Source organism: Pocillopora damicornis, chromosome 3 (assembly GCF_964200805.1).
Source record: "Pocillopora damicornis chromosome 3, jaPocDami1.2, whole genome shotgun sequence".
Taxonomy (NCBI): Eukaryota; Metazoa; Cnidaria; class Anthozoa; order Scleractinia; family Pocilloporidae; genus Pocillopora; species Pocillopora damicornis.
Genome location: NC_142672.1, coordinates 10,577,782 through 10,590,886, shown reverse-complemented (window position 1 = coordinate 10,590,886; position 13,105 = coordinate 10,577,782). Strand labels below are relative to the sequence as shown.

The 13,105-nt window shown below is 37.1% G+C and overlaps 1 protein-coding gene across 1 annotated transcript; it reads left to right on the top strand.

Annotated features, from left to right (window-relative positions):
• Positions 1-368: 368 nt before the first annotated feature.
• LOC113671105 (uncharacterized) lies at positions 369-12,552 on the top strand. The gene is given in 11 exon segments (XM_089201706.1): positions 369-1,077; positions 1,683-2,060; positions 2,692-2,914; positions 3,283-3,602; positions 4,112-4,489; positions 6,049-6,271; positions 6,636-6,955; positions 7,465-7,842; positions 8,516-8,738; positions 8,943-10,201; positions 10,657-12,552. Coding segments are annotated over 11 exon segments (4,359 nt in total). The 5' UTR covers positions 369-618; the 3' UTR covers positions 10,855-12,552.
• The last annotated feature ends 553 nt before the right edge of the window (positions 12,553-13,105 follow it).

Here is a 13,105-nt window from a genome sequence, read left to right as displayed (position 1 = left end):
TGGGGGTGCGAATCAGCGGAATTCTACTGTATTTCATTAGGAAACCAGGAAAGACTCGTAAAAGGGCACCCAGTTCTTCGCAGCTTTGATTCCAAAATGTGTGTAGAACGGGCTTGAACATGCAAAAAATGAGATTTCATGGGAAAATGAAAATAGTTTGAAATATTTGTGATCCGATTTGAAAATTTGAAAGCAATGGTGATGCTGCAGAATAAAGATAAATTAACTGTGACGCGCTGGTTCTGCAATCGACCCACGAGGATGATCTTCAGTTCGTCTTTAACTAAGTTGATAACAATTTTTTTACTAATTGCAATTTTCAGAATTAAGTTTCTTTTAATAATAGGTTTAGAATAATCTAAAGGTGTTCTTCAGAAATTGAAATCAGGTAAAGATCACATAAAATCCATCATCACTAGGATTAAGAAGAGGATTGTAGACCAAACTTTCTTTAAAGATGACGTAAATGTTCTTTAAAAAAGGTCATACCCATTCTTCATGAGATCGAGGCTAAACATATTTCTTAGAAGAGATGGCGTCCTTCCTCCTTCACCGGGGTCAATGCCTGGTTTGTTTACAGTAAAGGCGAAATCGTCGTTCCTTAACAATCGGTAAAAAATGGAAGACCCCAGTATTAAGTATATTCTTCTACGAGATTGTGTCCGACGCGTACGTGAAAAAACCATGTTGTCGCTCGGCGTTACGACGAAGTCTACACCAATACAAATTTTGCGAGGTGAGATATTAGAAGATGTTCCTGAGGCTGAACAGCCTACAGACTCAACTGAAGTAGCTGTTGTTGGAATTAATTGTAAATCATTACGTCTTGAATGTCCTACGGAGAATGTGACTCGACTATCTGAGGAAGAAACCAACTTACTTTTAGCAATTACTTCTTCTGAAGGAAGATACCTATCGTACATAGATAGGAAACGTATGGCATTTGGCCGACAATTGTCACAGGGAAGTGCTGTTTTCGTTGACGTGAAAGGAAATTCAAAGTTCTTGCCTGGTATTGTTCGGTACAAAGGAGTATTACCACCCATTCCGGGAACTTGGTTTGGAGTTGAACTCATTGTAAGTACTCTTGCACTATTTATGTACGTTAAGTTGTGTTGCTGGCTGTTACAATTTACAAATGGTACAAAGGGTTGGTACAAAGGTGTATTACCACCCAGTCTGGGAACTTGGTTTGGAGTTGAACTCCTCGTAAGTACTCATGCATTAGATAAGTCGTGTTGTTGGATGTAACAATTTACATTTTATGTAAATTTCGTTCAGACAGCAACACAACTGAGTTACTATCTATGTTACACCAAGATAGGCTTGCTTTTACATCTCGTGAGTACTTTAATGTCTTAAAGACTGAAGGGGAGATTTAATTGATTCATTCAATAGTATATATTAAAACTTCTTTCAAACAGTCATGTGCAAGGTGTCATCTCTATTTCAGAATAATGTCATGTTTTCTGTTAAGATTTTATAATCCTGCTTTCTTGATAGTGTGATGTACATGTACATGTATGTTGCACACTGGGTGCTGTACAATGGGTATGGGATAAAATTTTTCACTGATTCTGATGGGAACCATAGTGATGATAATGATGAAAGTCATAATAATGGTTAATGATGACAATGATCTTCAATATTAATGATTATGATCTGTGGTTTAACATATCTAGAATCATCCAGGGTTAGGAACATGTAATGGAACCTTGGGAAACAAGAGATATTTTACCTGTGAGCCAGACTGTGGGATTTTTGTTGGACTGGACAAATTGAGGCCTAGAGAAGATGGAGGTGACTTGAAATCTTTAAACATTGCCAAAAAAGACAAAAATATTCAGGATAAACTTATATCAAGTCTGAAGGATTCAATATTGTCATTTTGGAAGGGAAAACATGAGGCAATGTCTTTTCAAGGAATTGATGGAGTGCTTAAGACTGATGAAAGAGTTGTGACCTTTATTAAGGATAGTCCAGCCAGAGGCACTGTGCGATTTATTGGAAAGGAGGTGGATTCAGCTGAAAATCTTTACAGAATTGTAGGACTAGAACTGGTGGGTATTCATAACTTTTGACTTTGTTTTTGTAGATGTAGAGTACTGCTCAAAAGAAAGTTTACAGTCTTTACTCAAAACTATTGATAATCCAGGAATTAGAACTGAATCTAGAATATAGAGAATTGAGAGGTGCGATGCTTGAACAATTTTTTGGACATCTTGATATGCAATTTTAGGAAATCATTCAATTAATTACAGAAGCTAGAATATCAAGAATTAAGAAACCAGATCCACTGTTTTTAGGAACCTAAAGCGCTTGACATATGGCTTCATGACACAGAAGCAGCTTGCATGTATGCAAATATTTTCTTTTTAAACATGGCAGGAGCTCAAATTAAGCTACCCTCTAGCTCTTCTCATTCTAAAACAGAATGCGATCACAGGAATATTCACAACGATTGTTTTAAAAAAATTGAAGTTTGAGTGCCAGGAATGACATCAGTTTTAGTTGGTTTCAGAACCATCCAGATATCTTCAACTGATCGATGAAAATTTAAACAAACATTCCCACTGAAACTGTGATTTGTAGCATTCAGCAATATTGTGTTCCTTCTAGTTAATGACACTAGGTATTAGGTAATGAATTACCTAATAAGCCATTATATTTCAACCTTCTTTCCTCTATCAGGATAAAAGAGTGGGTTCTGGCTGTGGTGAAAGATTTGGCTCTCAAAAGTTTGTTTGTAAGAGAGATTATGCAGCATTTGTACCATTGAAAACTGTCATACCAGAGAAGGACTTTGATGGTTATCCTGAAAAAGCTGCAAGACAAGAAACTCGGGGAAAGCTGGAGCAAAGTCATGATAATAAAATGTATGCAAGATCAGTGAGCTGTGTTAATTTACCATCAGGTAGACAAATGATTTGATATCTCAGTTGCATTATAAATTTTATTCACATACTGTGGAGCACACCATGCATAATGAAGCAGAATCGTAATCTGTGAACAGGTGTCTTTTTCACTTAATTCCCTTAAAACATTTAGATGCTGAGGAATTGTTCTTTTGGCATGCATTTGTGTATGTAATTGAAACATTTCATTTTTTCTGTAGAGATATTGAAACACTGAAGCTTTAGGTGTGTGGTGACACAAGACATCAGTGTTCCAATCATGGGCTCATGAGAATTCAATAAGGGAACAAAAATAGATTTTCCACTTCTGGCCAGGCATAGTGTCCAATACTTACAATAAATTGTAGATTTCTCCTCTTATGAACAGACCAGCGACTGACAGAGAAAGAGAAGCAAAAAGGAAATGGTCACAGGCTGGTGAGAGAACTAATGGAGCAGGTGGCACATTTGCAAGCAGAACTAGGACCATCTGAGGAAGAAACCAACTTGCTTTTAGCAATTACTTTATCTGAAGGAAGATATGAAACATATATAGCTAGGAAACCTATGACATTTGGCAGACAATTGTCACCTGGAAGTGCTGTTTTCATTGAAGTGAAAGGACATTCAAATGTTTTGCCTGGTATTGTTCGGTACAAAGGAGTATTACCACCCATTCCAGGAACTTGGTTTGGAGTTGAACTCATTGTAAGTACTCTTGCACTATTTATGTCTGTTAAGTTGTGTTGCTGGCTGTTACAATTTACAAATGTTATGTAAATTATGTACAGAAAGCAACACAACTAAGGTAACATGTTACACCAAGTTAAGCTTGCTTTTACATCTCATAAGTATTTTGAGTTCTTCAATGTCTACCTCTCCTCGGAGACCATTAGACTGAAGGGGAGATTTAAATGGATTATTCAATAGTATGTAATAGTAAAACATGCCTTTTAAACAATCATGTGCAAGTTGTGATCTCTATTTAAGAATAATGTCTTGTTTTCTGTTAAGATTTTGTAGTCCTGCTTTCTTGGTGCACATGTATGTCACACACTGGGTGCTGAACAGTGGGTATGGAATAAAATTCTTCATTGATTATGATAGGAACCATAGTGATGATAATGATAATGATAACAATGAAAGTCATAATTATGGTTAGTGATAACAATAATCTCCAATATTTGTGATTATGATCTTTGGTTTGACTTATCTAGAAACATCCAGGGTCAGGAACATGCGATGGAACATTTAGAAAGAAGCGATACTTTACCTGTGAGCCAGACTGTGGGATTTTTGTTGGACTGGACAAATTAAGACCTAGAGAAGATGGAGATGACTTGAAATCTTTAAACATTGCTAGAAAAGAAGAAAATATTCAAGGTAAACTTAAATCAAGTCTTAAGGATTCAATACTGTCATTTCAGAAGATAAAACCAGAGCAAATGTCTTTTCAAGGAATTGATGGAGTGCCTAAGACTGATGAAAGAGTTGTGACCTTTATTAAGGATAGTCCAGCCAGAGGTACTGTGCGATACATTGGAAAGGAGGTTGATTCAACTGGAAATGTTTACATTGTTGCAGGACTAGAACTGGTAGGTATTCATAATTTTTGACTTAATTGTACCTGCATGAATCTAGAATATCGAGAATTAAGAGGCAAGATGCGTGAACAATTTTGTGGACATTTTGATCTGCAATATTGAGGAAACCATTCAGTTAATTCCAGAAGCTAGAATATCAAGAATTAAGAAGGGAGATGCTTGAACAAGCTTGTGAGCATCTTGATCCACAGTTTTGAGGAAACTGTATAATTAATTCTTGAACACAAAACAACAGTGAAGGACAAAGGGCTTCTCATGCAAATATTTTCTTTTTAAACATGGCAGGAGCTCAAATCAAACTACTCTCTAGCTTTTCTTATGCTAAAACAGTGTGTGATGGCAATTGAATATTCACAATGATTGTTTTAAGAAAATTGAAGTCTGGGTGCCAGGAATAACATCAGTTTTAGTTGGTTTGAGAACCATCCAGAAATGTACAACTGATCCATTACAACTTCAACACGGACAAAGTGTGTAATTCATTAAGAATTCCTGTTTTAATCAACACGTGTGCAATAAGGCGCTAGAATTACCCAGGGACACTAGACACCACTAAGTATCCTAGCGACCAATTGCAGATTCATCAAAACAAGTTGACCGGCTTTATCGATCACAAACCTGTTTTGATCACATGAGCTAAACACACGGTTGACTAAAAAGGTGATGGTGTTTCCACAAACTGTGGGATTCAAAGCTGAAGCAGTTGATGAAGAAGGAGTTTGGTGTGCATGCACTGTTGAAGAAGTAGACGATGATTATGTGATCGTTTCCTTTGACAGCTGGAATGTGGAGTGGAATCACCGAGTTTGTGATCCACGAGAGATCAGGGATAGAACATTGCCTGATTGGAAAATAAGCGAAGAAACCTTTCCCTTCAGTGAACCATGTCTTCGCTTTAAGAAGACCACCTTTTACTTTTAAATATCACCCAAACTTATGTAAACAAAAAGCTCAAATTACGGTTCGCTTCAATTTCAGGTGTGAATTTGCATAATCTTTCCTGGACAAAATCTTTATGAATTTCAAAGATCAAAACCATTTTCTAAACTACACCTGCTTTGTCTTTATCCACTTAGCAAACAAAGCTTTCCAAATTACAGTCAAAATACCAGATGTAGTTCACTTCGAATTTCTCGATCTATCCTAGTTTCTCAGACCGCATCCAAACAGGTTTTACCACACAGCTTCCATCTAAGACTCCCAGTGGAACATGATGTAAAATACATCACACATTACTAGGTAACAGTGCTCATACATATGCACAAACCCCACTCAAGTGAGGTTCGTAGAATTACACACTTTGTCCATGTTGAAGTCGTCATGAATAAAAATTTAAACAAACATTCCTACTGAAACTGTTATTTATGGCATTCGGTAATATTGTGTTCCTTTTGGTTAATGACACTTCAAGATGAAAGATGATGATCTCCAGCTACAATTCTTACAAAAATAGTGTAGATCGAAGATATGTAGATAAATTGCAATCAATTGATCGAAGGAAACAAATCACCTAATAAGCTATTATATTTCAACTTTCTTTCCTCTATCAGGATAAAAGAGTGGGTTCTGGCTGTGGTGAAAGATTTGGCTCTCAAAAGTTTGTTTGTAAGAGAGATTATGCAGCATTTGTACCATTGAAAACTGTCATACCAGAGAAGGACATTGATGGTTATCCTGAAAAAGCTGCAAGACAAGAAACTCGGGGAAAGCTGGAGCAAAGTCATGATGATAAAATGTATGCAAGATCAGTGAGCTGTGTTAATGTACCATCAGGTAGACGAATGATTTGATATTTCAGTTGCATTATAAATTTTTTATTCACGTAGTTGAGCTTGCCATGTATAATGAAGCGGAATTGTTATCTGTGAACTGGTGTCTTTTTCACTCAATTCCCTTAAAACATTCAGATGTTGAGGAATTGTTCTTTTGGCATACATTAGTGAATGTAATTGAAACATTTCATTTTTGCCATGGACTTATCGAAACACTGAAGCTTTAGGTGTATAGTGACACAAGACATATTCTGATTGTGGGCTCACAAGAATTCAATTAGGGAACAAAAATAGATCTTCCACTTCTGGCCAAGCACAAAATCAGATACTTACAATAAATTGTAGATTTCTCCTCTTATAAACAGACCAGCGACTGACAGAGAAAGAGAAGCAAAAAGGAAATGGTCATAGGCTGGTGAGAGAACTAATGGAGAAGGTGACACATTTGCAAGCAGAACTAGGACCATCTGAGGAAGAAACCAACTTGCTTTTAGCAATTACTTTATCTGAAGGAAGATATGAAACATATATAGCTAGGAAACCTATGACATTTGGCAGACAATTGTCACCTGGAAGTGCTGTTTTCGTTGAAGTGAAAGGACATTCAAATGTTTTGCCTGGTATTGTTCGGTACAAAGGAGTATTACCACCCATTCCGGGAACTTGGTTTGGAGTTGAACTCATTGTAAGTACTCATGTACTATTTATGTACATTAAGTTGTGTTGCTGGCTGTTACAATTTACAAATGTTATGTAAATTATGTACAGAAAGCAACACAACTAAGGTAACATGTTACACCGAGGAAAGCTTGCTTTTACATCTCATAAGTATTTTGAGTTCTTCAATGTCTACCTCTCCTAGGAGACCATTAGACTGAAGGGGAGATTTAAATGGATTATTCAATAGTATGTAATAGTAAAACATGCCTTTCAAACAATCATGTGCAAGGTGTGATCTCTTTTTAAGAATAATGTCATATTTTCTGTTAAGATTTTATAGTCCTGCTTTCTTGGTGCACATGTATGTCACAGACTGGGTGCTGAACAGTGGGTATGGAATAAAATTCTTCATTAATTATGATGGGAACCATAGTGATGATAATGATAATGATAACAATGAAAGTCATAATTATGGTTAGTGATAACAATAATCTCCAATATTTGTGATTATGATCTTTGGTTTGACTTATCTAGAAACATCCAGGGTCAGGAACATGCGATGGAACATTTAGAAAGAAGCGATACTTTACCTGTGAGCCAGACTGTGGGATTTTTGTTGGACTGGACAAATTAAGACCTAGAGAAGATGGAGATGACTTGAAATCTTTAAACATTGCTAGAAAAGAAGAAAATATTCAAGGTAAACTTAAATCAAGTCTTAAGGATTCAATACCGTCATTTCAGAAGATAAAACCAGAGCAAATGTCTTTTCAAGGAATTGATGGAGTGCCTAAGACTGATGAAAGAGTTGTGACCTTTATTAAGGATAGTCCAGCCAGAGGTACTGTGCGATACATTGGAAAGGAGGTTGATTCAGCTGGAAATGTTTACATTGTTGCGGGACTAGAACTGGTAGGTATTCATAATTTTTTACTTAATTGTACATGTCTATGTAGATGTAGAGTACTGCTCAAAAGTAAGTTTACAATCTTGACTCAAAACTATTGATAATCCAGGAATAAGAACTGAATCTAGAATATCGAGAATTAAGAAGGGAGATGCTTGAACAAGCTTGTGAGCATCTTGATCCACTGTTTTAAGGAAACTATTCAATTAATTCTTGAACACAAAACAATAGTGAAGGACAAAGCGCTTGACACGTAGCTTCATGACACAGAAGCAACTTGCATGTATGCAAATATTTTCTTTTTAAAAATGGCAGGAGCTCAAATCAAACTACTCTCTAGCTTTTCTTATTCTAAAACAGAATGCGATCGCAGGAATATTCATAACGATTGTTTTAGAAAAATTGGAGTTTGGGTGCCAGGAATGACATCGGTTTTAGTTGGTTTCAGAACCATAAAAATTTAAACAAACATTCCCACTGAAACTGTGATTTGTAGCATACGGTAATATTGTGTTCCATCTGGTTAATGACACTTCAAGATGAAAGATGATGATCTACAGCAGTAATTCTTGCAAAAATAGTGTAAATCGAAGATATGTAGATAAATTGCAATCAATTGATGGAATGAATTGAATTACCTAATAAGCCTCAATTTTTCAACTTTCCTTCTTTGACCAGGATGAAAGAGTGGGTTCTGGCTGTGGTGAAAGATTTGGCTCTCAAAAGTTTGTTTGTAAGAGAGATTATGCAGCATTTGTACCATTGAAAACTGTCATACCAGAGAAGGACTTTGATGGTTATCCTGAAAAAGCTGCAAGACAAGAAACTCGGGGAAAGCTGGAGCAAATTCATGATGATAAAATGTATGCAAGATCAGTGAGCTGTGTTAATGTACCATCAGGTAGACGAATGATTTGATATCTCAGTTGCGTTATAAATTTTTTATTCCCGTAGTCGAGCACACCGTGCATAATGAAGCAGAATCGTAATCTGTGAACTGATTTCTCTTTCACTCAATTCCCTTAAATTATTTAGATGCTGAGAAATTGTTGTTTTAGTTAACAGAAAAAGTGTATTTAATTCAAACATTTCATTTTTGCCGTAGGTCACAGGCTGGTAAGAGAACTGAAGGAGCAGGTGACCCGTTTGCAAGCAGAACTTCGAGAGAAAGAGTTGAGAGAGACCAACTTACGTAAACAGCTGAGGGAAAAAAAACATCAACCTAAGGAGAATTTAAGGAAACTATTGGCAGAGCTGACGATTGTCCGAGGGCAGCTATAAGAGAAAGAAGAAGAGACTGCTAATTTACAGAACCAAGCTACTGCCTTGAGGCAACAACTGAAGGGAAAAGACCGGGAAATGAATAAATTGGGAGCAACTCTGTCCACAGCTCAGAATAAGGTACGTAAACATCAACGACAACTGAGAGATGTAACCCAGCACATGACGATCGTCCGAGGGCAGCTACAACAGAAACAAGAAGAAACTGCTAATGTACAGAACCAAGCTACTGCCTTGAGGCAACAACTGAAGGGAAAAGACCGGGAAATGAATACATTGGAAGCAACTCTGTCCACAGCTCAGAATGAGTTACGTGAACATCAACGACAACTGAGAGATGTAACCCAACAAATGACGATCGTCCGAGGGCAGCTACAACAGAAACAAGAAGAAATTGCTTATTTACATAACCAAGCTACTGCCTTAAGGGAACAACTGGAAGAAAAAGACCAGGAAATGAATGAATTGGAAACAACTCTGTCCACAGCTCAGGATGAGTTACGTGAACATCAACGACAACAGTCCCCTGAGTGGGTCATTCCACGGGATCACATTAAGCTGACAAGTAAATTTCTCGGCAAAGGAGGCTGGGGAAGTGTTGTCGAAGGCAAATATTGTGGTTGTTCTGTTGCAGTGAAACAGATCCATGAGTTGATTCTCTCTCCTTACAACCGCAGTTTATTTGAACGAGAAATGGATATTGCTTCAAGATGCCGCCACCCTTGCTTGCTGCAGTTCATCGGAGCCACAAATGACGAAGGGAATCCATTGTTTGTAACAGAGCTAATGGAAACAAGTTTACGTACTCTGTTGGAACAGAGAGCTCTTTCTGATGCTGAAATGTCTTTTATTTCCCTGGATGTGGTTCGGGCGCTAAACTACCTTCACCAAAAGCAACCATCTCCTATTATTCACCGCGACATCAGCAGTGCAAATGTGCTACTTTGGCGACAGGGCGAACATTGGCGAGGCAAAGTGTCAGATTATGGAACTGCAAACTTTATGCATCAAACCATGACAGTTGCTCCTGGTGCCACGATATACAGTGCCCCTGAAGCAATTACTAAAAATCAAACGGTCAAGGTTAGCTATAATTTTTTTTATTGCATATATGTGCGCATTTCACGTGCATGTAAGTATATGAATCACCTTAAACTCAAGGTAACGGACATTAATCAATGCTAATTTTGTTGCTACTGTTAGAAGGTCAGGGCTTTTTTATTGTGTTGACATGAAATAGACAGTATGCATAAATAGCAGGCCGGATTAGTATTGTACTGTACTCGTGTGTATTAGCCTAACTTGTGTCACCTTTGAGTTAAGGTTTTTTTGATCCAAAGACATACTGACAGTGGTAGTTGGGCTAATCTACATGAATACAAAAGAATACTAATCGATTCTACCATGGGGTTTATATAACCAAGTAGTATCGCTAATCTCGAGACAGATGTGGATTGAGACACTTTGGCTCATTAAACTTAAGAACCTTTAGTGCAGTTTTGTGTTTTCCTCTCATTTTCGTCCTTTATCTTGTTCAGGTTGATGTGTACAGTTTTGGTGTCCTCCTCTGTGAGATGTGCATCCGGGAATTGCCAGATCCATCAAGGCGTGATCGGCAAGTCGTCATGGTTAAAAACAAATTGAATCGAGCCCTTATCCGGAAGTGTCTGCAGTCAGAGCCTGAAACGAGACCAAGCATACAGGAGATCATTGATGAACTTGAGGAACCTGTTTAAAATATGTTTGGTCGGTTTTGCTTTTAATAGAATAAACGCAATTCTGCTATTACCAATGTAATTGCAATGGTAAATATGTTACAGAGTGACATCTCTTGTGTATTTCTACTCCTGAAAATGATAAGACATCATTAGATTGGTTAAATTTCGAGGGAATGGAAAATGATAGGAGTATCTCATCTAAAAGCGTTTACTACGTGGGAGGTTTTCCTTGTAGTGTTATGTAAAGAGAGTTTATGGTACATGTGCTACGGAGGGACATCTCTTGTGTATTTTCCCCTACCTTCGAAAATTATAAGACGTGATTAGATTAATTAAATTCCAAAGGAATGGAAAATGATAGGAGTATCGTCGACTAAAAGCGTTTACAACGTGGGAGGTTGTCCTTTTAGAGTTATGCAAATAGAGTTTATGAACAAATAAGTTTTATGATTTCTTTTGTAGCTCCGTTCTCAAAAACGCCCTCACCTTGATTTACATTTTAAACGAAGACCCTTGTCGTATTTTTGGTAAGGTTTGAAATGAGTGGGGATATCATTTTATATTCTCTTGTTCCAGCTGAACCATTTTCGGCACCTGTTTAAATCAATGGCGTGTGATTGGTTTGATGCCCATTATGTATGTTACGGATACCTTGCACTTTTAAGGTCATTCCTAACATTGCATTGAACATCCTTACTGCGCATGATTTTACATCCGACCACTGCGCGAAATTAAAAATTTTCGGGTGGCTTTTTCTTTGTGCTCGGTGCTCACCAGAGAGGTAAATTGTCACTTTTTTCAAACGGGGAGGTTTATCTATCTTTTTTTCTCTACATTGGTGTTGGGCTCTTATTATCTTTCCGTAAAATAAATATAACGAATTCTCTGTGTAGGAAAAGGAATTCAATTTTTGGAAACGAGAATGTAGTAACTAGTAACTATAATTTTAAGATATTTTAGTAAGTATTTGATACGCATACTAGGTAATGCTGCCCCTAAACGGAAACTGAGACCTCCCTTTTTTACTTCAAAATTTACATTCCTACAAGGTAAACAATCAATGGGTAAAGTTTGACAAAAATCTCAGTGCAGGTGCTATTTTAGAAGGCTGACCTTAAGATCATACTCCAGGTGCTTCGAAAATAGAAAATTCATATAAAAATAGGCTTTAACTCGTTTTATTCGGATAACGCATTAGTCACGTGGTGCTTTTTTGAGCAAAACGTGCTTTTCAGAAGTCCATAGAAGAATAAATTAAGTAGAAAATGATATAGAGGAAGTTTATTGGAAAAATGTTCTCCTGATTGTACAGTGAATCGTGCGAAGTATCGATTAGGTTCTTATATGAGAACCATGTTTACTCCTCGTCCTGCATATTATAACCTACGTGGTCACCACATCTTGTCACTTTCTAAGCCGAGAACAACAGTGTATGGTCTACATTCTTTTAATTACTTGGCTGCTAAACTATTGAATTCCCTGTCTGATGGCCTGAGAGCTTGCGAGGATTTATATGAATTTAAGAGGAAAATTCTTAGTTTTGTCAATTTTAACATTTGAATATCACAAGCATGTATTTTTATATATATCGTTAATTACATCCTATTTTATAGTATCTTATATTTTATTAATGTATTATTTGGTAGGCATGTAAATCTTCTATTTCTACTACAATTTGTATTTTTATTGTATTTTATTATATTAAACACGAAGACATTAGCTTTGTAGCTACATTGACATTCGTGTTTAAATACCACAGAGCATACAGAAGATGAGGGACTGGGCATAAACAACGATGGCAAGAGCTGGAACTCCCCGTCGTACCTCTATCAGAGACTTTTACAGCCTGGCGAACCGGTCAGCCTCGAACGCTCTGACTTCGAGGAGCAGCAAGAAAACAGCGGGAAACAAGACGAAGAGGAAAATAGAATATTTGAGTGCGATTCCCCGTGTGATGATGGTGACATTCCATCTTTGGAGCGAGAGGCTGATTTTCACCTCAGAAGACTGAGGTTCCCGCTGCGGAGGAAGTATTCGCTTCAACAGCTGAATGTGTTAGGTCAATTCTTCTTTATCTCCCTTGTTATGAAACTATGGGATTGCCGTCACGTTTTGTGTTTAATGCACTTTTTGACATTATTTATTCGTTCTTTGATAACGACCTGTCTGTAATGCGTTTGTCCGTGATCGGTGATTTTTATAGAAGAAGTCGTTACCGAGACTATAGCGTACGTTATTCAAACAACTACTTTGAAAACTTCTAAAATGA